The sequence below is a fragment of the Seriola aureovittata genome, chromosome 15 (genome assembly GCF_021018895.1).
Source record: "Seriola aureovittata isolate HTS-2021-v1 ecotype China chromosome 15, ASM2101889v1, whole genome shotgun sequence".
NCBI lineage: Eukaryota > Metazoa > Chordata > Actinopteri > Carangiformes > Carangidae > Seriola > Seriola aureovittata.
Window position 1 is genome coordinate 9989431 of NC_079378.1, and position 25895 is coordinate 10015325.

Below are 25895 nucleotides of genomic sequence, written 5' to 3' on the forward strand. Positions count from 1 at the left end.
ACATACATGAGTAAAAATGTTAAATTGCATTATCGGTTTGATAAAAATGTCAGGTCCTGTACATTTTTGGGATTTAAACGTTAGTATTTTCCACGAAGAAGGATAATGTAACGTTAATAAGGACAATTACAATAAAAAAAGCTTTTATTCTTAAAGGGCAGGGCAGAAGTGCTCCTCCTGTTCCCTCTAACTTGACAGCATTTCCCTAACTGTCCGCCCTGCCCTGCTTGAGTTTGCAGTTGAGTGCGCCAGGGCAGCACGGCTGAATTATATAACTTTAATGTACTCACGGGTTGAACGGCGCAACAGCGGGACATTGCGCCTCAGATCTGTCGATTCATTGCGGATTTGTGAGCAGATTGCGAACTAGTGACCGATCGATCACTCCCCCGCCTCCCTCTCTTCACCCTCTACCGGCGACGTGCGTTAAAAGTTATCGACAGATCGGCGAAACGGCGCCGCACACGGTGGATCGCCACCTCCCAGCGAGGTCAGCGACGTTGTTGACTTTAGAAAATAGTTGATATTGCGGACGATGTTTTCCTGCCATACGGGGAGAGGGGCAGCGACAAATCCAGCTGACATTTCACCGCGCAACATTACAGCAAGGAAGGGCTTTTATTTGAGAGCTTGACTGTGTGGACATTGCGTTATTTCTCCGATTTTTCTTTCCAACTCGGACTGACGGGAGATGACCTGACCGGTGGAGTGCATTCCTTTTTCACTACAGGTACGGTCTACTTTCATATGCAAACACTTGTCTTGTGATTTCGCTGCAGAAATGTTGAGAGAGAGGTTAAAAAAAAAACAAAAAAAAAACAAAAAAAAAAGAACCTGGTTGTCACGCCGATGTAGGCCAACAACGAGCGTCCCCGGTGCTGCGTTGAAGGCGCACTCGCAGCCCTTGCACCGTGTGACACGCTGACAGTATCACCAGCAGCGCTCGCAGGAACCGTTTAATTTTTGTGTAACACAGAGAAAATGTTGCACAAACTTCCACGGGGCGGCTGCTTATCAGCCCCTCCGGCTGTAGGCGTGTGATCCGCGCATTTCCCATCACCGCCAACAGGTTGCACTAATGCTGTAATGTTGTGTTGTGCCGTTCAGTAGTAAAAGTACAGTATGGAAACCCCAAAGTTTTACAACTTTAACATGCCGATGACCCCCATTACTTCCTCTTAAATGCATCTGCCACCAAGTGTATGTGTCCGTGTGTGTGTGTGTGTGTGTGTGTGTGTGGGAGGGAAGGGGGGGGGTGTAGGCTACTATATAGCCTACTCTAAATGCAGTAGCCTGTTACACTACAATGTGGGCGGGGAAAGTGGTGAAACCTATAACCAAAACAAATGTCTTTCTAATTTTTCCCCCAGGACTGTAATGAAAATGACAAATAATTTTCCAAACGAAAAAGTTCTTGGACTATATTATAAGCACCAAAGTGCAGCAGTAGATGCGCAAAGTAAGTGCAGTAAAGAGCTGCCCATGTAGCTCCACACACTCTATCTATCCATAAAGAGTCATGTCTTCTAGGAAGAATGTCAAGCCCCCTGCTTGAGTCAAAGAACTGATCGACGATTTGCATAAAAAAAAAGGATGTGGGCCTTCTGTAATTGTTATTCAATGGCAATGCTTTTTGAAACAGAAATTTTTACCGCAGCTTGCTTTGATAGTTCATTTCTGCCCCTCAAGATATGACAGCTATCATTGTTAATGATCACCAGATAAATGGTTGAACTGTAGAGCCCTTACATGCAAAGAACTTTCATTTGCATAGGTTGCATTTTATTTTCTTACACTTAAAAAGAATCTAATTTAACCGCTTTTTAAACATTTTTTATATATATTTCATTTTTTTAAATAGAGTTTTGACTGAATTGATAACTTGCTCTTTCTTACAAATGGAGATCGAAAGTCAGTGGTGACTGTAAAAAATGCCCAGAGGCCCATAGTGGGGTAATCTCTTTCAACAGATGTGTTGTTGTTGCACATATGTTTGCTGTTCAGTTTCATTGCCTCTAACACGTGTTATACCTGAGCATGTCTTGCACCTCTTGACCCTTGAGGCAAGGGCACAGTTCAAAGAAATAACATGAACATTACAGTGATGTATCTTATGAAAAGGCCATGGTCTCCTCTTTTTTTTCACTCACCTTGGTTTGTGCCATTTGTGCCTGTTCCGTATTGTTGCTGCCAGTGTGCAGCAGGAGACGGCCTGTTTGATTTGGCTGCTGTCATTTCTTGAAAAAGGAAAATAAATAAGAGAAGAGTGTAGGCAGAGGCATAGTAGAAGACGGGAGCCTTGAACTGACAGTGCTGTTAAACTGCTCCATAACGTATTTTTAATGCAGATGTTCCATACACCTATTCCTGTTAAAGATCTATATTCCAATGAGCATTATAACTTCTTCCTCTGGAATAGCTGCGTGTGTCATTATATCCATCAGCTCTTGTTTTTATAGGCTAACCTTGTCTCCTCTTTCTCTCACTCTCTCTCTCTCTCTCACTCTCACTGTGTGGTTTTGTGTGTGTGTGTGTGTGTGTGTGTTGTGCCCTCCTAAAACTCACCCTCACTGTCCTGTCAGGATAAAGAAATGGATCAGGGTGGACTGAAGCGCAATGGTAATCGAGACGACAGCCTGACATTTGGGGAGACAGGAGTCACAGTAAGCGGAGATACAGGTGACACAGCTGGTTCACTGCTCCAGTCTGCGATGCACCTGCCCGGCTCCGGGTCTCTGCCCCAGCCCACGGTGGCCCCAAATGGCAGGGCTGGAACCAAAGAGCAGGGGGAGTTCGGAGGCCTCTTTGAGTCCCCTCAGCGTCATGCCCTGTGTGAGGGGTCCGACACAAAGGAGGGTAAAATGATCAGAATGCAGAAACGACAACAACAGCAACATCAGGATATTGGTATGTTTAACATGGAGGACAATGTGCCGTTGCTGAACCAGAGTATTTCCGAGCTGAGCAGGACGTCCACCTCTGTCATCAGCACCTCAGACACCTCCGTCCTGGGCAACCTACCTCTGCCCGACCTTTTCCCCCAGCACATCAAGCAGGAGGGGAGTTTTTCTCTGGAGAAGGACTTGGGAACTTACGGCGGACATACGGGCGCTGGTCCTTGTGATTTGGATGGCAGCAGCAGTCGCCTGCTTGAGGATACTGAGATTTGGCAAGACCTGGACCTTCCTAGTTCGTTGCCAGAAATCAGTGATTTTGAGTTGGATTCAGAAGTGGCACACTTGGATAACATCCTACATGTCAGCAGCGGTGGTGGCGGTCCTGAAGGTGGCTTACTCAAGGAAACAAAGTCTCTGGTGGGTAACGGAGGAAACTGTACCAATGTGAACGGCACGGACCAGCAGCACCCCACACACCATCATCAGCAGCAGCAGCATCACCACCTACTACAGCACCAGCAACATCCGCTTCACCATCAACATCAGCAGCCGCCATCACTTCTCTCCACTGTCATGATCAAGGAAGAGAAAGATCCCGACGACTCTTTCACCCACATCCGTACTCCGGGTGTGGTCAAACAGGAGAAGCAGGACGGCGCTGGCTTCTGCCAGTCGCAGTGTCTCCAGAGTGGCATGAGCTCTCTCCACGGAGGCCCCTTGACCTCACCCATGGGAGTCAGCGCAGGAGCTGGCTTCCACATCAAAGCCAGCCCGTCCTCCACAGTGGGCCTACAAGACCAGAAGCCTTTTGGCATGTACTCAAACCTACTTCCAATGGGGGAGAGCTGGGCCAGGGGCAACAGGTATGGAGAGTCATCGGGGATACAGAGGGCCGATGATGGGCTCTCCTCCGCCACAGCCTTGGCACCTTTTTCTGTCAGCTTCTCCAGGTATGTCGCCTCAAATTACCTTATCCTGCTCTGTTTACTTTTGTCTTTGTGGCAGATTTTGTGGCAAGTTTTGGTGCTTTTGTTCGTGGTTTTCTTGACCTTGTATTTGAGTGCAAAGAGGGTGTTAAAAAATGTTAAAATATGTAAAAGTTTCGGTGCGAGGGAAAGACAGTGGATGATGATTCATACTGTACTGTAGTTTCAGCTGTGATAAGTTTCTTAGTACTAACTCTGATCAAGACTCAGTAACCTGTCTTTTTTTTTTCATTATCTTTGGCACCTTTTCTGAAATAAAAAAAAAAAAAAAAAAAATCTGAAAGTCAGGATAGAAACCATTAGAAGTTACAACCCTGCATTCACTTAGTAGCAGGAAATGAATTCTATGAATAGGTGTAATGTAACCTCGCTATTTTATAAAATTAGAAACACTGCTAACCTTTTTGAAGAGGTGACAAATGATATTTACTGTAATATGTAAAAGTGAGTTGCAAATTGGTTAAAAATGTGGCGTTCATAAGATAGAAAATCCAAATGATTTTCTTTTTAAAATAAAATGTTTTTTTTTTTTTCTTTTTTGCACTGCCCTTGTAATCGAATCAAGTTCAGAGTGATGTATCAGGGTGTGCATTTGGGAAATGGGTCTTCCAGTGTGAAATCAGAAACATCATGTCAGTGAGCCAAAAAAGATGGTGCTCAGGTGGTGTTGTATGTTTGTCCTCGACAATTAGTTTTCTTTTTTTTTTCTTTTTTGGAGGGATTGCTTGCATCCCTAAGGGTAAGGCATCTGGCGCTTATCGCCTCCAATAGGCACACTCCGCTGCAGCAGGACACACACACATTGCTCCAATTCATTCACATCACATCACATTTGGCACAAATGAAAAATTTTTTTTTTTTTTGTGAGAGGAAGGGGATGAGTTTTTTTGAAGAGTTACCATTTTGTATGAAAAAGGACACAGCCGAGGATGATTCCACAGTTTATTTTGAAAATCTGTAATTTTCTGGCAAAATTGTGAAATTTGTTCTAGTACACTACAACTTACCGTAATTGGTCCGTGTTCCCAAAATTGGGCCGTAACATGGTGCTAGTTGTAAAGATATCACAGAGTTGCGTAAATGTGATATCCAGCAGGAAATGATTCATTGAGAAAACATGATGTATGCATTTCTGGAGGATGCAGTGTGGTCATGTTTGATTATAGGGGAAATGAGTCCTGTGAGGAAGTCGCACGTGTGCAGGGCAGTGAGAATGAGAGGTGTCTGGTGGGCCCTGCCTCACTTCAGCTTGGAAGCACTACCTGATAACTGCACTGGCCGTGAGTGCAGCGTCAAAAGAGAGATATCATTTTTCTGTTTTTTGTGAGCTTCTTTGTGAACATGGCCTGATTGAGCAGATCCCAAGATGGTGTGTGATAAATGTAGGGTAATATAGTGAGGCAGTACTGTACTTCTGAAAGGAAGCCATTGAGGTGTTTGGCTCAGGCTGCTTTGTAAACAAGTCAAAGATGAACATGGGTGTCAGCTACTGTTATCTCTCTGCTGTCACACTGATAGGCTCCTGGGTTGTTGTGCTGCTAACCAATTTAAACTGTGGACAAGTCTCTTTGTTATGGTTCAACCCTTATCTCCTTTAGTCGCTGTTTATTTTAAAGCCTTTTCTATGCATATATCAGACAGTAGACTTTAATTCCACAAACACTGGTGACAAAGCTTTGTAAAAATTCACAGATAGCAGCCTAAGTTGTTGCTCCCTTCATGAAATGTCCTTTTTTCTCTCTTTTTTTAATTGAGTGAAAAAGTGTTTTACAACTTGCTAATTTCATTAAATTGCAAGCAGTGTTGTTTTTAAAAATCCCAGTTTTGTAATGCCAATAATCTGAGCCACACTGCTGTCGTAGCCAAGCTACTTCCTGGTATGTTGATGCTCGTTGCACCAGAATGGAGTGGTGTGTTTTCATGTGTTCCTCTGAAGCACGGCGCCGATGCTCTGCAAGGCCTAAACACTGCAATGCAGAAATCCTTACAGTGCAAACAACTTCACATACAAACAAATGACATTAACAAAAGGACTTGAACAGTGGAGCGTAGTTAAGCCACAATTAAGATTCTCATTTCTCAATCCTATTGATTTTATTATAATACACAAATTATTGCATCACATTTAAGATTTAAGAATCCCACAAGATTAGATTACTTGACGATGACATCATAATAAGATTTCATATTAAGAGTTTGGATGTTAGTTTTCAAAATAAAATCGAATTATTATTATACATTGGGGGCAACTAATGATTCTATTCATTGACAATTAATGAATCAGTCTATAAAATGTCCTATGTCCATGAATTCCATGCCATTTTCAGATTACTTGTTTTGTTTTGTTTGACTAACATTCAAAGAAGAAAAGCAGGAAACCTCACAATTGGAACAAGAAAGTGTTTTTGCTTGAAAAGTAACCTCAACAATTAACTGATTAACAAAGTAGTTGCTGATTAATTTTTGATGGACTAATCCAGATTGTCTCATCTCTGCATGACAATAATTAGTCTGTATCTTCCGGTGCGGACTGTGATATTCATAGCCACGGCTGTTGTTCTTTTACACGTGTACATGCATGGGTTCCAGTGCAGATAATTACATAAGGGAAATGCACAGGGGCTGTACACAATACTCAGAATTCAATACAACATAACAAACCATATCATCGGAAATAAATAAAGCATTGTGATGAATCCTCCAGGTCTCTGACACAGTGTGCTGTGCACTATATTATAAGCTGCCAATTGTAGTACTTTGTTGCAGTGATGTTGCATTTGAGTTTATCGCAGAGTAACAATGAAAAATGACTGGCTTCCTGGTTGCCACACGAGTTAGCATAGCAACCGACTCCATGTACTGCACTTTGTATCATCGAGCCCACCTAGATGTGCTATGGGAATTTTCAGCACAGTTGCAACACAATTTGGCTCAATCATGTTGCTCAGCTCAAGCCTCTCGTTATATAACCCATAATCAAAAAGACAAATGTCGATGCTTCATGCTCAGGGTGAAGTGGGGCCCTTGATACGCTCTTAAAAATTCTTGAAGCAGCATGATTCCCCCTTTCATTAAGTAGACATACAGTTACTTACTCGTGCCTTATTTCATCATTTTTACATATGGAAGTGAATATTTTCTGCACGCAGTAGATAACGTTTAACCATAGAAGATTTCTTTCTGTATGTTACACATGTTAATCTTTTCGTCTTTTAAAAAGTTTAAAATCTCATCATAAAATATTCTGGGTCGTGCTGACTGTAAAGCGGGGTTGAAAAGCTGATGCAAACTCTTCTCTGCTGCTGTGCTACATGCGTCAGTGTGTGCCAAGGCAGAGCCGTGGATAGCAAGACAGAGCCTGTGTGTGTGTGTGTGTGTGTGTGTGTGTGTGTGTGTGTGTGTGTGTGTGTGTGTGTGTGTGTGTGTGTGTGTGTGTGTGTGTGTGTGTGTGTGTGTGTGTTTGTGTGTGAGTGTGAGTGTGTACGCACAGAGAGGCTCGTCGGCCACGTGTACAGATCTGCCCTGGTGTGTGCCGTTGCCTCTCTCTCCTTAGACTGTTAGTCAGCCACTTTTTTCTTCTCACCTATATTCACCCCTGATAGGCCCCCGTGAGCTCTGCATATTTCACAGAGGCATGCGAAAGCTGTGCACACGAAGACATCACACACACACACACACACACACACACACACACACACACACACACAAAGTTAAGTTAAGTTAGAAGTGCGCTGCCGATTTGTAGAAATCAAAGCAGACGCTCACTTCACAAAGACGCATGCTTCACGTTTGGATGTGTTAAAATCTGCATTTAATTCCAAATGAATATTTTTTGCTACTGCATGCTGCCAGTCTTTAGTTTGCTGATACTCATCATGCTTCAAGCTGTCTTCTTCTTCATAAAGCTTTTCAGCATGTGCCAACTTTGCGGTTATTTACCTGTCTGTGGTTTGTTCCCACGGGTGCAGTCGACTATCTTCTCATTCAGAGCCTAACCTAATGCTGACGGGAGCATCTTAGGACACTTTAATGTTAATATTCGTAGTAGTGGAAAAAAAAAAAAATGAAAGAGGCCACAACAGGTTCTGCAATGACGCACAGCATGCAATATTCTAAAGTCAATGCGCATATGCTTTATTGCAAGGGGAGATATTTATCGTTTGAGTAAAACAAACATAAAGAGGAAGAACCTGCTGCAATCTAAAGCCGGTCTGGTCTTCCTCTTGGATGGAAGCTGCACAATAAGGCCTTATAATTCCCCCCTCAGCCACACTCAAAGCTTGGTCTCAGGGCAGTGCTCCGGTTGCCTGCCCGACTTCATGTATTACAGTTGCATTTTTTTACATGCTGATGCTTGTGGGAACTGTAGGTAACAGAGATATCATCTTTTGTTGTTGCTGGAAGTTGCGACTCTGTTGCAGGATTTAGTTTCTAGCTGTGTGGTACAAATTTACTGAAGTGAAAACGCCCTAAAGCTAAACTGTTTAACTGAATCGAAATGAAATAATTAAAATAATCTGTCACTTACGTTTGGCATTTGTGAACACAATCATTTTGTGAAAGAGCTAGGTTATAGCTCAGCATTATCATTAACTGGCTTTAACTTTACATTGGGTTGATCATATCATGTAATTATTTTACACAACTCTGCTGTTCAGATGAATAATTTCATCATAACCAGAATCTATCAAAATGAGTGAATGTTATGTTGGATGTGATGAATAACAATGGAACACTGAACATCAAAGTGATTATTTATATGATGGGATTTGGCTTGTGAGTACTATGTTGTGCTATGTATTAGGGATGGGTGCGAGAGCTCGAGTACTCGAGTTGTTGACGTCGTTATTCGAGTAGCGTTTCACTACTCACGCACCTGCGCACGTGTTGTTTTTGGCTCCAGTAGTTCATCTCAGTTGGCGTTACGTGCACCATGGCAGCCGTGACCAGGAAAAGTGATGACTGGAAATACTTTGATAAAATAAACGACAATAACACGCAGTGCAAGACATGTGGCGATAAACTTGCATATCATGTTCTCAGACAGACACACAGCAGGCTTGGTTGGGGAGGTCCATGTCCGACTGGAAACACAAGCTTAACATTGGTTCCACTTGTGTTTCCAGTTGGACACGGACCTCCTGTATTTCTTTTTTTATGGTTAAAAAAATAAATGAATAAAAATAGAAATAATACTAAATAATTTGCGAGTAATCGAGCACTTGTTCATAAGGTAATGAGAGAACTTGAACCTGAAAATGCCCATCTCTACTATATATCAGGGTCAAAACAAAATTTGAATGAATATTGTAATATTGACTTGATTTTAACAAATTCCTTTTGCTTGAATTTCATGTCAACATTCTCACAACATTGGATAAATCTCCCCCTTTAACGTGCCATGCATATACATTTTATAAACTGCATATAGGGATCATGTCCTGCTGTAAGTGACCCGCAGTTATTTCACAACAGCTACCCGAGGCAAAAGGTCGATGAAACAAACCTGAAACTAAACTAGGTCAGACTCACGTCTGTTGACTCAGTTTCCTGGATTTGTAATCTCTAAGATTATGCCAACCTCAATCCACATTGTTTGTTTGAGTTGCTGTTGCTTAATAGGCTTACTGATAACCTTTGCTGCAATGCAAGGCTGCATTTCGCTGCATCTCACAGTTTAATTACCACTTTCTAGTGTACCCCCCCCCCATCCCTCATCATTTGCAGGTGCTGATGCAGTCTTTGTTTGCAGGACTTGCCAGACAGGCTTTAAACGTTCACGGGACACAAACATCCAGGCTGTGTTGTTGACTGTGTGGACATGCTCCTTGATTCCTTGTATTACAATGTGTGGAGATGTACCATAATGCTGTTACTGGATACCCTTAAAGATTTGTGCAAAGGCAGACATTCAAACACAGTGTCTCCAGCTTGTTTAACTCGTTGTTGCACTGAAAGATCAAGCCGATCCCGTATTGGTGCTCTTCCCTGAAAGGGGCTTGATACATGCAGCCTGAACCCAGAGCAGACGTATCAGCTCTGATCATCAGCCAAGATGCATTTCTCAGCAAGATGCTATTTCGTTCACTCTATCTTGTAACTCTTCTTCCCTCTGCCTTACTTGACCCCCCCCCCTCTCTCTTTGGAGCCTACTGTACTGAGTCTTTGAAGTAGGCTTTGGTTAGGGTCACTGCAGTGCAGAGAACCAAAGGAGGTCTAGGCCTCTTAGCAGCCAAGCTGTTTTTAAGGCTGCTCTAGTGGCTGAGGGCTTGTTTACGCTGGTGTTAGCTGTTGCGAACATATCCGAGGCCTATGTAACAGGTCACATGATGGATTAAACCTCTTTTTGCAAGACAGAAGAAATACACGGGAAAATAGAACCAACAATATTAGGCCTATAATAACCCCACAGAAAGTACTATTTTTACAAAGCTTTTTAGAAAGGTGTTGAATCGACTCTTTTAAATTCTGGAGTGGCTGTTTGTAGTGCAATTATCCTGTTACTTAATATTCATTTACTGTGGCTGCTCAACTGTGCCATCTATTCAAAGGGAATTTCTTTTATTCATGATGTTTTTCAGTACATCCACCACCTGTAAAGACAGCCACACAACACACTCATACCAGGTTTAACTTACATTATTTTGACCGGTCTGTGCACCGGACCAGACTAGGCCTCCAATTGATGACTATTTTTATTATCAATTAATTATTTACTGTCAATTATTTTTTTGTGATTTATTGATTAATCGTTTAGTCTACAAAATGTTAGAAATTAGTCACAAATATCTGTGTACAGCTTGCCAGAGCTCAAGGTGACATTTTTAAATGTCTTTGTCTGACTTACAGTCCAAAAATACAAACATATTTAATTTATAATGATAAAAATTCATATAAAACAGTAGCAAATCCTTAAATTTGAGAAGTTGGAAGCAGCAGATGTTTAATACTTTTGCTTGAAAAAATTACTTGAATGATTAAACTCTATTTAAAGTGTTGTAGATTTTTTTTTTTTCATTTTGACCTTTTTGTGTCATTTGGCTAATTGATTAATCAGTTAATTGTTTCAGCACTATACAGTATATTAGTCTTAGTCACTAGCCTTTTTTTTTCTAGAGCTTTTTAAGTTTGCTCCATTGTCATCTTTGATCAGACGTGTTATCATATATGGTCTGATAGGAAAAAAAAAAAAAACCCACATTCAGAACTGGTGCAACTTAAACTTCTTGACTTTGTGAGACATTGTTCCTTATTCATAACAAGATGCGAACAATGTATGTAAACTGTCCTGCAGCATTTTTGTGAATGGCATAATACTTAGTAGTGTTTTTTTTTTTTTTTTTTAAACTTCATATAATTTCATATTTCGTTTTGCTATTGATTTGCCACTGAGGGGATCTGTTATGTTCCCACACAGTTCCCACTGTTATGTTCCTCACATTTGGTTTTTACGTAATGTATGAACCTAATGGCCACATACTGTGCATTAGGAGCAGACAAACACATACAGTCACAAATGCCTGGTTGCACATCATGTGATGACTGTGTATGGTCAGCACAGCTAGCTGGGAGGAATGTCTTGCTTTAGACTAACAATACTCAGAATTGAGTGTGAGGGCCTTGTTGGGTAACTCAAACGGGATTCTTTCTTAACATATCCTTGTGTGGTGAATTATGTGATGGCCTTCAGTAATATGCTTGAAAGTTCCTGGCAGTGCATATTTGTGCATATGGTATAACTCCCCTCCCCCTCTGTCGTTTGATGGCTTACTTAGCAGCGTAACCTAGCTCAGCTCGCAGCAGTAGGACCTGAAACTGACAACGTGAAGATGATAATGGCAGTGCCTTTTCGGCTAATGCTTCCTCAGCTACATTCATATATATATATATATATATATATATATATATATATATGTATATATAAAAAAGTTCTGTGATATGACAGGGGTGAGCATAAATATAGCAACAACTCACTGTGCTTCATAAACAGAGGAATGAGGTTATTATGTTTGGCAACAACTCAGTCAGGAAACAGGAAGTGTGGAGTCTGGTGGCTAAAGTGGCTCCAACTGCTGCCCCTTCTGTCCCCTGTACCACTCTGGATTAAAAATTTAAATGTAATTTAAAATTACTATTATTGTTTTTTTTTTTGTTTTTTTTTAGCATAAGGTACTTTGCTCAGAAGATGAGGCTGGTTTGCACATCTATACAACTTTGTTTGTCTTTTGCTTTGTGTTCTCTGTGTTGCAAGTGTTAGCTTTCATCAACAGTATGTTACTGAAGCCGTGTGACAGTGTACCAAATCTTGGAAACATGGTGCTTGGGGTAAACAAACAAACAAACAAACAAACAAACAAAAAAGAACATGTAGAAGGTTAAAAGCAGTTTGACACATGCCATGGTTTTCCTGAGTAAACTGGTTAGTGGAGGTGGTCAGCTACGCCCCCAGCCCCACCAGAAATAAAATAAAAAAATAAATAAAAATGCTTCTCCACCCCAAAGGTTTGAGCATATGTTTGGGTGACAATTTAAAGAGGAATAAGCAGCAGAGCCTGGCAGCTTCAGTGCAGGTTATAGTGATAATGCTGGTGGTAACATGTTGCTCCAAAATCTCCCTCAGGTGTTCAGTTGGGTTGAGCGCGCGGTTGACTGCAAATGCCATATCATATGACTCACATCATTTTCATAGCCCTCAAACAATTCAGCTCTGTCTGTCTGAAAACATCTGCATTTGTTATGTTTCTCCAACCATTTATTAGTTTATTTCCTTTAATCTGTCACCAGCTTAATCAATGGAGACATACTTTTTTTTTTTTTTTTTTTCAGGTTCAGAGGCTGAAACAGGGCGATCCTAATCCGTCTCTCAGGATCAGATCAGTTAACTAGATCATGGCATAAAACAATTGCCTCGCTCACTCATTAAACATATGGCTTGTCAATGTGATACAGCACTTCTTTTTCCCTAAAGGTTGATGTTAGCTGTGTAATAATGTCTTCTCACATCAGCCTCAGCTGTAATATGCTGCAGGTATCTGCCTCTGACAGTGGTTTATTCAGTTTTTAGTTGAATCTGGTCCCTTCAAACAAAATGTGAAATAAACAAAAAAATAAATACTTTTATCTCTATAATTTTGCAGCTTTAATAAGTAATCAAAGCAACGCTTTAAAAAAAAAGAATAGAAATCACAACTTTTTTGTAATTTTGTGTGTAAAGTTGGATGAAAACAAATCCATTGTTTTTTCACAATGAAAATCTAACGTAAATGTAATGTTTTGCATCAAAAGTGTATCATCCCACATTCCTGCCGCGGTTTGGGTCACAATCTTTTGCCCTTCCACCATCGTTCTGTCGTTCCTCGCCTTGCGAGATGAATGAGTTTCATTATCTGCGCCGTTTGAATTGATTCAGACAACAGGCGCAAAAACATTCAGGAGGTTTGTCTTTATGACGCTGGTGCAGAGAGAAATCGAAAAGTCTGGCAGGAACACAAAAATTATAACAGGACTGTGTTGTGTTTTACTACAAGTCCTGTAAATTCTCTGACGTGTTGCGGCTTGTGTTCTGATCGACAAATCAAGTTGGTGGAATTTCCTGTCTTTGCTGCTTTCCAGTGATGACCTGTCACTGTAAAAACCCTGAGAGCACTTGGGCACTGTGCCATTCTCTTTTCTGTACTCTTTACTGCTGGCTTGTTTGCGTCCTGCAGCCTGTCTGCCTGAATGTGGGTCGTCGTCGCTTCTTCCCTGTCTGTCTCTCATCTGTAACACAGATGTTTAATCCCTTCTTCCCGAGTCAGCAAGGAGGGGAATGCCCTTAATCCATAGAAGGAATACACATGTCCCTTGCCTTCTGGACGGTCCTGATTGGACTAAAGGAAAAGTAGTCTGGGTGTGACTGGGTTTTATTGACAAGGTTTAAGGATCACTGTTAGTTCATCTGTTAATCTTCCCCACAAACAGAAGTGGACTAATGTGTGATTTATTTTTAATTTTTAACCTCTGTGTAAATCGAGCTAATAAAGTCCATGAATGCAATTATCAGTGATTTTAATCATGCTGAAATTATCTGTTTGATTGCACAATAGATTTTTTCAGTGCTACTTAAAAAGCATAGCTCATTTTATGAGACTGTCCTCCCTGTGAAAAACGAACCCACAGGTCGCCTGTGCCAGCAGCTTCTTACGACCCATAGTTATGTTTTATTGTTAGGCGATCTCTAGTGTAATTATTTCTAGTAATTACAACAGGAGCAAGTCAGATAGTATAAAAAGCGACAAAGGCTGCCTTAGGTAGAGAGGGTTGGGGTGAATGTATGGGTCGAACAAACATGACTCTGATGCAGGAGACCACTGTTTGTTTCCCATGTGAAACTGTCAGTCAGTGGTCTTTCTTTTAACCACCGTAACCCTAACGACGGAGGGCCTCTAACCTTCAGGAAGTACTTATTTCAACCCAAACCCAGATCTTTTCCTAAACCCGACCGTGTAGTTTTTGTGCCTAAACCTAACCAAATTGCGACAGTTAAATGAGCTTAACCCGTGTGTTTATAATTGTAACCATGACAACAGAGGTCTGGTAGCCCGCCTGCTGGGACACGCAGGTGTTTAGGATTGTAACCATAAGGATGACGGCGTGGTACGGGCGTTGTTTCAGTAGATGCTCCTATGGTGTCGTATCAGAGAGAAGAGACAAACAGCCTCCTGTATAAGCTTGTTCAGGTTGGAGGACTTGATGGATTTAAATGATCTTTTTTTAGGTAATTTTTGGGGCATTTTTGTGTCTTTATTTGACAGATTGACAGGAAATGCATGAATAGAGAGTAGAATGACATGCGGTAAAGAATCCAGCCAGAGTTGGTGACTCACTACTCACCGCAATGGGTTAGTTTTCAAGACATAAGAGGAGTATTCCCTTCACCTGACACCGTCTGTGTCGGTATGGTAGCAGAGTAACCTGGGAGACTGTCCGCAGGAGGCCACAGGTTCACGCCCCTCTGGCAGTGAGCATCCAGCCTGTTGAAGTGTGAGCAACTTGATGAATCCCTCCAGCCTCAGAGCTGAGTGCCTTTTGATTTGCCGTGGGTTTGTTTAATTATAGCTAAAGTAAAATATCACTCTCCGGCCGTCTTTTGGATCCTGGAGATCATTCATGTGAGTTTAGAGCTGTTGGTGAAGTGCAGATTAGCCTGCCAGGTGGAATACAATAAATATATCCTCAATGCCTTTTTTTTTTTTCAGACGGGGTTAGAAAGAGTGTAAAATTCCAAGTCTTCGTCTGTACAGAGTCTTTGTCTGTAAGATGAAAGTGATCTTTCACGCTTCAAAGCGGCAAGAATTGAAGACACTTTCAACACCATGTTAAGTTTGGTATTTATACAACATACAGTGTTAATTGCAGAACATCTGCTGGAGCCCAGAAGAACACATGTCATATGCCAAAGCCCCGACAAGTTGTTACCTAATTGCTGATTACTTGTTATCAATTACTGATTTCTAGGAGCTATTCATATGTTATTTGTTTAGCTTGTTGCTGAGCTGCTTCTAAGAGTTTTGTCAGGCTAGTGTAAAATGTTTTCCTTGAAGACTTTTTCGGATGTGATTGCTAATAATGTGAAAGTAGATGGATTGTCACACCGCCAGATTGAGCTAAATAAAAATTGCTTAGACAATACCATGTTTAATTTGATTTTGTGTTAGAATGAATTGGAATTTATTTTATTTTCTGGATCAAATTTCTGTCGATCAAATACGCACCTACGATATCTACACACACAGAAAAAAAAAAATAAATAAAAAACGGTCAGCATGCATTTGCAGCCCTGATTGCTGCATGAGTACAGCTGGCTATGTCATAGGTTGTCACCAGACAACGCGCAGGACCTTGTGCCTTAGGCCGATCAATGATTTACCTGACCAAGGTTACTGTACATGTGGAGGCAAACATTCATCCCCCGAAGTTGCTATTTCAGACTTACACCTTGTGTAATCTTAAGATCCTTTCCAGCCAGTTCGAGGAAAAACTTGATAATGGCCTCATTTTGCCTCGGTCAAAACACCATTAATGAGATTCAGTGCGGGTCTGGCCTTTATACTCCTAGTTGACCCACTTCTTGTTGTATGTTTGCTGAGCTACTGCTGTGCACTTAAATCAGGCTCTATCCAGAAAATTCAAATACACTCCAATAATAACCTCGTAGCAGGATCTGTTAAGTTGGTGACCGGATAGTAAACTGTCAGTAGTTACAGTATATTTCATATAATAGACTTTTTATTTCCTTTAAAACTTTGTAAAGACTTTCCTAAGTAAGAAGTAACATTCAACAAGTGCTATAGGGCTGCCCCCCTCTCAGTTGAATGGCAGGGGAAATGTACATTGATCTTTTTTTTTTCCAGTAGTTTAAGTCGGTAAAATCTGAGTCAAGCCTCTGGTATTAGGACAGCATGAATTTGTCATCACAAGGAGTTTATATATTAAACTAGACGGCCTTGCCCGGGCCATTGCTTTAAAGCCAGTGAGCCAGCTTGTTCAAAGTGTAACCCTGGTTGTGACCGACATCTAGGCTACAGTTTAGTTTTTCCAAAGTCAACACTGGGAAGCACTTGAGAAGTTGTGGTTTGCTGTGAAAGCAGTGTCTCACTCAACCCCCCCCCCCCCCCCCCCCCCCCCCCCCACGGCTTTTAATGCATCATGCTCCTCCAGTGAATGTGGATCACAGCGTCCACTCGATCCTGCAGCTTAACGGCAATGAAAGAAATGACATAAAGTAGTAAAACCATGCCACACGATTTAAAGAACTGGGCAGACTAAATGTGAGTTTGAGCAAATTTGATCTCAGCTCTTGAGAGACGATGAAAGTCCAGAAATAAAATAACAGAAACTCCTTTTTTGTAAAAGAAGGGATCTCAGACCACTATTAGCCTAAAGTTTGAGATGGGGAAAAATATTCTATTAGTCTAGATGGGTGGAGTTATGCTGCTCCAGTCTGCATTGATATCAACACCAGAATGGGTGTAGACTCTGTTTAAGACGTAGACTGACTAAGCAAAGCAGCTGGTTGACAGGCTGGTTGGTGACTGTTTATCACTGATTGGTGTCTGTGCAGGACACATGGGGTTGGCTGCAGGGTTGATAGTGTGTTAGATGTGTGCTTTGACCCTTGTTCTTTCTGCGCCTGTTTTATTTATCTCTCCTTCTCTTTCCTTTACCTCAGTCTTGTTCTGGGCAATTTCATAAACTGATGTAATAACTGCCAAAAGATTTTCTTTTCTTTAAAGAACTTTTCAGTCCCTGCAGTGACTGAAGCCAACTCACTCTGGTCCTTCTTGCTACATGGATTGATTCATATTTGTATGGGAATACTGACCCACCTCTCAGCCACCATTCTGTCATTCTTTAAAATAGAAGCCCCTCTGTGTCTGGAGCTTGTCTATTTTCAGCTCAGCTAGTGCTAAGGCCAGACTACTATTTTAAAAGGCGCTTTAGCTTGAGATGATAATGCGTTGCTGTGACTTTCGATGTGCCAATTTCTGTCCTGCCAAAACAATGTTGGAAATAGACCTGTGTGGTGGAAGAAGCAACGTGCCAGCCATGTTATATTTATTGCTTATTTATTGACATAAGTTGGCCAAAATTCAAATGTGGGGAAAACACCAGTGGCTTCCAAAGCTTGTGCCTCTTTTAAGTTGTTGTTAGGTTTAGGGTTACCCCTGCTACTGCTCACAGTCTAGCTGAGGTCAGAGCTGTTTTTCTCACTGTAATATGTGATTTTCTGCCATTAATTAATGAACAAGACAAACACATTCCAGACAGCGAGATACACCATTACGGACACTGTGCAGCTTTGAAGTTATTCTGGCAGAGCTTCTGCTTTGGAGCTCAGCTTCTTTTAAATGACAGAACAAAACTGAAATGTCCACGTCCCCTTATTAAAGTGGCTCCCACAGGTCTGTGTTGCCTTATGTTTGGGCAGGAAAAAGAAATTCATTTCAAACTGCTTCCGCAGTTGCATTTTAAAGGTGACAGTGATAGTATTGCTCAAAACAATATATGGAACAATATAGTAATAAATAAATGATAACAATTGTAAAATTAGTAACTTAAGTTGGGATCTAGGGATTGCTTTAGCAGGTCCACCGTTTTGGTCCAGACTGAAACATGTCAACATCTACTGGATGGATTGGCACAAACATGAGTCCCAGACAGTGAATCCGAACTGCCAACAATATGTTGACATATGTGGTTTTGAGTGAAAAAACTTGTCAACTATTGGATAGATTGACATGAACGTTGGTACGGGGGCATTCACTTCACCGTCAGGATGGATTGTAATAACCAGCAGTGCTCTGTCATTCGCCAAATCAGAATGGTGACAACATTATCGCTGCTGCAGGTCAACAGGTTGACACTGGCATGTTAGCATGTTAGCATGCTGACATTAGGCACCTCTGTGCCTAAGTACAGCCCTTCTGAGGTGCTAGTGTGGCTAATGGTTGTCAGAAAAAATGCACAATTTCAAGATATGGCTCTATTAATGTGAGGTGGGTTTTTTGTCATTATTTTTGACATTTTACAAGCTGGATATTATCTATGAACTGAAAAAGAATTATGGGTGAATTCATTGTTGATGATTTTTCTGGTCCTAGCTCAAAGACTGTGTAGCTCTAAGAAAAACCCAACATTCTGCTTCTGCTCAAAGTTGTAGACAGATCATTTTTGGATTCAGGCCCTTTGTGTAAAAGTCACATACATTCATACATACATACCACATCCACCACTCCACCCTCGACTAAAGAACACGTATTTAGTTCTCAAACACAGAATGATTAACAAAAGTGCCGAGCTATATAACCAACACCCACCCACACACCTTACCCTCTTCCTTTTCCTCCAGACTCTCTTCCTTCTTTGATGTCTGGCTTAGGCCCCTGTCTAAATGTCTCTTTTGCCTCTTCAGGTATCTCTCTTTCTCTCTCTCTCTCTCTCTCTCTCTCTCTCTCTCTCTCTCTGTGTTTTTCTGCTAAGCCCAGATGTTGCACAAGAGATCCTCCATTTCTCACAGGCCACTGTAGGGATTATTACCAATGCCCTTGCCCTTATCAGGCTACTTGTCTTCAGTAAAGTAGTGGTGAGTTTGATTCTCTGCAAGAGGCAGTGAGAACCGTAGGATTTTTTTCTTCCACCACACATTTTATATCTGTCAAACATGCTGAACAGGTTCACTGATTACCAGCAATAAATCAGCCACTTGACATTTACTGCAGCACTAAGGTATGGACCATTTACAGTCCCCGCCCTCTTTGTTTTCTTTCCTTTATTGTATGTGATAAGGAAAAGAGAGTGAGTCTGTGTGAGGGAAAGTTGTATTGTGGAGGACTTTTAAGTGGGACACAACTAAAAATTGGATTTTTGGGTCAGATACTGTCAGTGAATTGAGTTGCAATAATAGCCTAAGCTTCTTGTCGATATGTTTTTTAATTTACTCATGTATAATATGAAAATTATGGGCACAACTGTGCTCTGACAAACAGACCGTAGTGACGAAGAAGAGGGTGCTCCGTGAATGATTTAAATGAAGGTAAATATATCTCGAGCTGCTTTGAAGTGGTGCTAGACCACTGTAACAGGAAAAACCACGCATCGCCTCGGTCAACACTCCACCAGCTAAATCGGTCACCAGCTCTGAACTCAGACTCAGCTTTGAATAGTGGTCTCAGTTCCGCAGGCACAGAAATGTAAATGATGATTCCATTACGGCTCAACAGCAGCATCAGCTCGCTCTTTCTTTTTCTCTTCTTCTGTCAGTTGCTGTCTGTCTCTTTAGAGAAGAGTATCCTGATTTGGACTGCAACCCTGCACTGCCTCGCGTTGTGAAACCCTGGCACATATCAGGCATCCAGCAGCTAGACTCGCGCCGCTTTCCTGAATAGCCCATAGCTGGACCTCATTCTCGCCAAGCTACAGTGGAAAACAAATAGAACGGTGGCTATTCCCTCAATCATTTAGAGTGAAAGCTACATGTGTTGTTTGATGTGACATTATTTGACTGGAAATGCCTCATTTTTTCATCCTTCAGGAGCAATTTAGCGGAAGCTTGATGTGCATAAACCAGGCTATTTTGACAGCTGGCAGCTGAAGCCACAATCTGGTCATATTGCCTTGCAGAAATAGCTTCCACAGTGTTAACAAGAGTGTGGCCTTTCTTGAACTTGAATTCTCAGAGGCCATTTTGCAGTTATACCCTGCATGTCAATATGTGCTGCAAAAGTGCACTGCTCTAGCGTGATTCTAATTCCGAACCAGCAGCTTGTTTGTATACAGCTGGACCTCAGCTAACTGTTGCAGCAGCTCCCTGAACTTAGGCATAGGTCTGTCATCATTTCCTTGTGGGCAGTTGTAGCAGAAAGCGACAACTGGAACAAATATGTTAAGACGCATTCAGATATAAAAGTGTGTGACATCTGTATGATGCTTGCAACACATTTACAGAAAGCTCCTGTCACTATAGGCTCCCGGTTTTCTGGATACTGAAAAAAAAAAAAAATGGCATCCTGCCTTACTTACTGATTGGTTGGAAGTGTTTTCTAAGAATTTAGTCATGGGCAATTTACAGCTCCTCCATATCTGGTTTTTCATGTCCTTTTGCTCATGCTTGGGAGCCAGCCAGCAGTATTATGTAACATCTTTCAAAGCTGTACTCAAGCAGACTGGAGCAGCTCATTTTTGGAGGTTAGCTGTCGGCCTGTCATGCATACCTTTTAACACACCACACAAAGCCATGATTTAGCTGCTTGGAGTCATGGGTGGCCCTTTTTAGCACAAAGTGGTACATCCATCACAAATAAACATGCATGATTGGATTATTCTTTTATGCATCCATCACATGCCATTAATATTTTTATCCAAATGTACATTGAGGCTTGGGCCGTAAGTACAGTAACCGCTGTGTACATGTCAGGGATTGGCAGTTACAAGTTTGCCTCCTCATGAGTACTTAGCCAGCAGGGGGTCTTTGATCCTAGGACAACAGGGGAGTGTAGCTAAGTTGAGGTTGTTGACTAATGTTGATGAATGTGCTGGAAGCTGAATTAACCAAGTGCAAAATGACATAAAAATATAGCAAAATAAGACTTAATTATTAATTATAGTGTCATTTTATAGCTGGACAAAACCTTTCCCTGTAGCTGTCATGCACACATTATCCAATCACACACACAACTGCTCCTGTTTTTCACACTCTTATAAGTCGATGTGTGTGTGTTTTTTTTAAATTAAAGCAGAGTCCAGAGCAGGGCCTACAGCTGTTTATCTAACTGAGATCAAGCTGTAGTCGGTCTGTTCCTCTGCCACTAAGAAAACCCAAGAACACTGAATCATGCATGACTCTTAATTTTGTCAGGAACAGGAAACTATCTGCTTTGCTAACTTTTGTTATATTAATTTTTTCCTACTATACACTACACTGACTCAAGAAATATTTACAATAAAAATGAGAACCATGCTCCCCATTTGTATTAAATGATATGATAATATCCATGTAATGACCACACTGGCTTAGTTATAATTATTTAAAATGTAATTATTTGGGTTAATATTTGTCTTATTCAATGCATTTATCTCTTATCAGTTCTAACACTATTCTTTGAAAGTTAAGAGAACTGCTAACTAAGCCATTTGTTTCTCATTTAAACCATGCAGTTTTCATTTCCTCTCTAATGTGGCTTGAAAAACAGAATGGTTGCAGTACGGTCAGCTGCCTAGAGCCCCACTATGGTAAATTAAACAATGATAGGGGGCTTAATTTGCTGAAAACTGAACCAGTGCTTTAAAATTATATAACACCATAGCATGAATTATTGCATTAGAGTCAGACAGTTTAGATGTGTTATGGATGATTCTTGATTTTTAATTGATTTTTTTTTTTTTTTTTTTCTGTTTGCATGAATGCAAGACAAAACATGATACATGATTTGTTTTCTTTATTAAAATTATATGCTGGATATTTGCAGTATCAACAAACAACAACTATAACAACAATAATCTGTCTTGTTATATGTGGTGACATTAGACAATTAGGTAGCTAGAGTTTGCTGCTGTTTAGTTGTGGTTTTGGAATTGGGACAGGACCGAGCAGGGACACACTCCTGTTCCCATTGCATTGTTTTTATTTGAGGTGCAGGAGAAAGCTTAGCGGTGCACACAGGTTGAGAATTTACTTGGTGATGTTGGGTGGCGTGGCATGTGACCATGTGTGTAGGCTGGCAGTCATTCACTTTAGATAACCCAGGTTATTTTTTGTACCAACAATTTACAGATCTAGCTAGCTGGGAGGGTGCACACAGAGAACTACTCGGTGCAGTGCGTGCAACTCAGACAGGTGTGTGGCCAAAAAATGAGTTTGACAAGAGTGAAGCAAGGGGTTGTATTATAAGATTTGCATCATTTTATACCCGCTTGGGTCGGGGGGGGGGGGGGGCAAGTAGAGCCGATGTGTGGGAAATGTGGTATAGTTTTTACAAAGTTTACAGACCCTGCAAAACAGAACCCTGTCCATATCACTGAAGTAACATGACTCTGCTTCTTTAGTATTATTTCATCGTCTGCAGCCGTTGCAGCTGCCATTACTCATGCTTGTTGTTGACCGGCAAAGCTCAGACGTGCAGGCCCCCAAGTATACAGCCCACATTACTGTTGTAACTAACTGCAGGGAACGGCCGGTGCTGGTGTTTTGAGCGACAGAAGAGGAAACGCTAATCTCTATTTTGCCATTTAGGCATTTTTCACATGGTTCAGAAACAAAAACTGTGCCGCCTGTTTTTCTGGCTCTGTTGAGGAACATTCCTCCTTGTTCCTTCTGTGACTGTCTGAGAGAGGAGGAAAAGAAGGAGGAGCTCGACAAGCTCTACTGTAAATGGGCCATAGTCCAGCTGGGCCACAGTCTCACTTTATATCCGTCTGCGCTTCTTTCTGCATGATGCTTTCTCTCACTCTTCCCTCTTTCTCACTCTTTTTTCATGTCATCCTTTCTGGTCTTTCTCACACTCTAACTCGTTCTTTTTCTTTATCTTTTTCTGCCCTCTTGCAATTCCAGTTTGTTTGCTGTTCTCTGAAACTACTGTACCGTTTCTTTTTTCTTTTCTTTTTTTTTTCTTTTTTTTTTATCAGACTTGCTGAATGTTGGCCAAAGCCAGTCTGTGCAAGGCTCAGCTTTGTTTGTGTACTGTGCTTTCATGTTGTTTGAGAGACCGCTCTAACTTTGTTATTGTTCTGAAGCTCCGAACCAGGGCTGCTCTCGCTGAAATTCCTGACAAGCTTCCTATTTGCCGCATTTAGGTCACCTATTTCTTCTCACATCTTTCATGCACAGAGGAAATATGGCGCACATTCTCGGGTGATCTCTTGCAAACAGTTAAAAAAAAAAAAAAAAAAGTTCAAATAAGAGCAAATAGAAAGCCCTAGAATTCCAGGAGGAGCAGTTCAAAATCTATTGATTGTTGACATTTGAACGTGGGGAAGTTGGATTCAATAATTTAGTGTTTTGGAAGACTGCTGTAGCAGACGTACAAAAAAATGAATTTATGTCTTCACACACATTGTCTTCTCCACAACCTAAAGATATTCAATGCTCAATGATATGAAGCAAAAAAAAAAAAAAAAAAAAAGCAGCACACCCTGAAAAGTTGTCACCAACACTGATTGACTTTTTTGCTTGATTAACATGAATGATTAACTCTCTACATCCCTGGGTGACATGATCAGACCTCCTCGGCTGTCGTTGATGTGATAAAAAAGATAATAATAAACTTTGTGCGTCAGCTTTCGTAGGTGAGATGCATCTCAAAGTGCTTCACTGCACCTAGAAAACATGAATCATACTAATCAGACCTCCGCGGGTGTGTTTCACTTTTACGCGTTTGGACTTTGCTGTTTTGTGTCTTGCATGATCAATGCCTTGCCTGCTCTGTGTGCTCACCTCTGCCTCGACAGCCTGAGGCCCTCGTTCTAATGTCTGCTGTTCTCCACATCTCCCTCCTTGCTGGTATATCAACCTTTTATGCATTCATTAAAGCTGACACTCTCTCCCTTTCTCCTCAGTATGCTCTCTGCTCTCCTCTCTTTTCTCTCTATCTCTTAGCGCTGTTTCATCACTCTTTCCTCTCCCTCCTCCTCCTCCCTCTTGCACCGAAATGGCAAATGGTGTTTGCCAGAATTCATTAGCCTTCGGTCGGCTCTATTCTGATTGATTTTACCAAGTAACATCTTATTACTGGGTAAAATGTTGTTAGTTTCATTTTCTGAAAATCAAAAACAAGTTGTCAGTGGAAGCCATTTACTTTGAAGGCTGGTTGTGAATGTTACAGCTAAAGGTCATTTTTTATTTGTGCGAATAAAGTTGGATTTATGAAGTCCCAGGTACATCATTAAATATACATTTACATATAGTAGTAGTACATATATAATATTCTCCAAGCTTAACCCCTCAGTATTTGTAGGCAACAGTCATTTATCACACCTTTGAGCAAGACATTAAATCTCTGTCTGCTTTCCTCTTCCCCTCTAAAGTCCCCCACTGCAACATCACACAGTTGGATGGATGCTTGAAATATGGTGTAGAGCCTGATCTGAGTGACTTGGTCAGAAGCTGGTGGGCAGGAGTCAACATTAACAGGAAGGACTACCTTGCTCACAGACTTGTGTATGTCTGCAGGCTGATGCCGGTGTGAAAAAGCAACACTGGGAGTGAGGCAGCTTCACTGCGCCTAGAGGCTTAGTCATGCTAGTCAGTCAGTGCCGTTGCTTTGGCGCTGATCTCCAGGGTCAATGTTATCACTGTTATTCTGAAATCTCGCGCACTTTCAGATGAAGTTGGCATTGAACCAATAAAAATAAGAAGAATTTGGTGCTACTGGTGGAGGTGTGAAATCAGACAGCTGTTTACATTATGAACGACTACAGTGCAGTACCTACAGAGGGAGGCGCTGCTGGGGCCAGAAATATTTTTTCCTCACTGTGCAAAATTAATTTTACTGCCAAATGTTCATCATTGAAGAAACACAGGAATTACTTGGATAATGTGATTATACTATAGTTTAGGCTTGGCCATTGCCTGCATTTTCATATTTTAATACTTTAATACATACTTGCCTTCCAAACATTTCTCCAGGGTATGCGGTACATCATGGTATTAACAATGATTAATTAATTTTGAAAGGTACATACATGACATCATAGTTGGCTACAGTGTCTTATACCAAACACCTGAACAATTTTGGGATTACTACTGTCTCACTTTAGCGACAAGCTAGCACGTGATGTCAAATTTGTTGTGATGTTAATTTTACTAAGTCAGCAAACAGCCTACATTTATTCATATTTAGCAGGACTTACTAATTTTCTGTGTTTGTTGTTAGCACAGACTGAGAGCGGCGACTCCACTTTCGAATACCTCATGCTGTAGAACAAGGAGCAGCTTTTGAATTTTGAAGATATTTTCTAGCATATTGCCTCATCTTTTTTGTGCTGAGCCTTGGAAGTGCTATACGGTTGTTGTTTTATGTTAATTAGCTCTATTTTATGCTTTAGCGTGTGAATTAGCCAAAATGCAGCTGATAGTTTAGCAGCTTTAAACAAGGCAGGATCCAGAAACTACCTGAAGAAAGTACATCTGGTCTGTTTCACACCAATAAAATTGAAGCGCAGCATGTTGTTTCTGTATCCTGTAACTGTTGGACTAAGCTGTAATTTGTAATGTGGAAAAATAACTTTTAATGTTCTCAGTAAGTGTAGGAATGGCGTTCAGCGGCTCCATGCGTGTGTTAAAGAAATCAACCTTGCTTTGATTTCCCTTTTGAGGAAGAAATTTTTTTGGCAGTTTAGTCTGCCAAGTAATGTAAAAAGAGACGTCTCTTATCTGTAGCTGGCCAGATATGAGAAGAAGTACTTGGCAGCTGCAAACATTTGAATACCATGAGAAATAACAGACACTTTTTTGACACATTTGACATTGACAGTTGAT

The 25895-nt window shown here is 41.1% G+C and overlaps 1 protein-coding gene across 3 annotated transcripts in view; it reads left to right on the forward strand.

Annotated features, from left to right (window-relative positions):
* Positions 1–214: 214 nt before the first annotated feature.
* Positions 215–25895, forward strand: part of LOC130182905 (glucocorticoid receptor) — a 73723-nt gene continuing 48042 nt past the window's right edge. For 2 of the 3 annotated variants that reach the window (XM_056398103.1, XM_056398105.1), the window contains exons 1-2: positions 215–730; positions 2583–3847. In XM_056398103.1, the coding sequence (XP_056254078.1) occupies positions 2592–3847 (1256 nt within the window). In that variant the 5' untranslated portion in view covers positions 215–730; positions 2583–2591. The remainder of the gene's footprint in view (positions 731–2582; positions 3848–25895) is intronic. The other variant, XM_056398104.1, reaches the window with a different exon arrangement.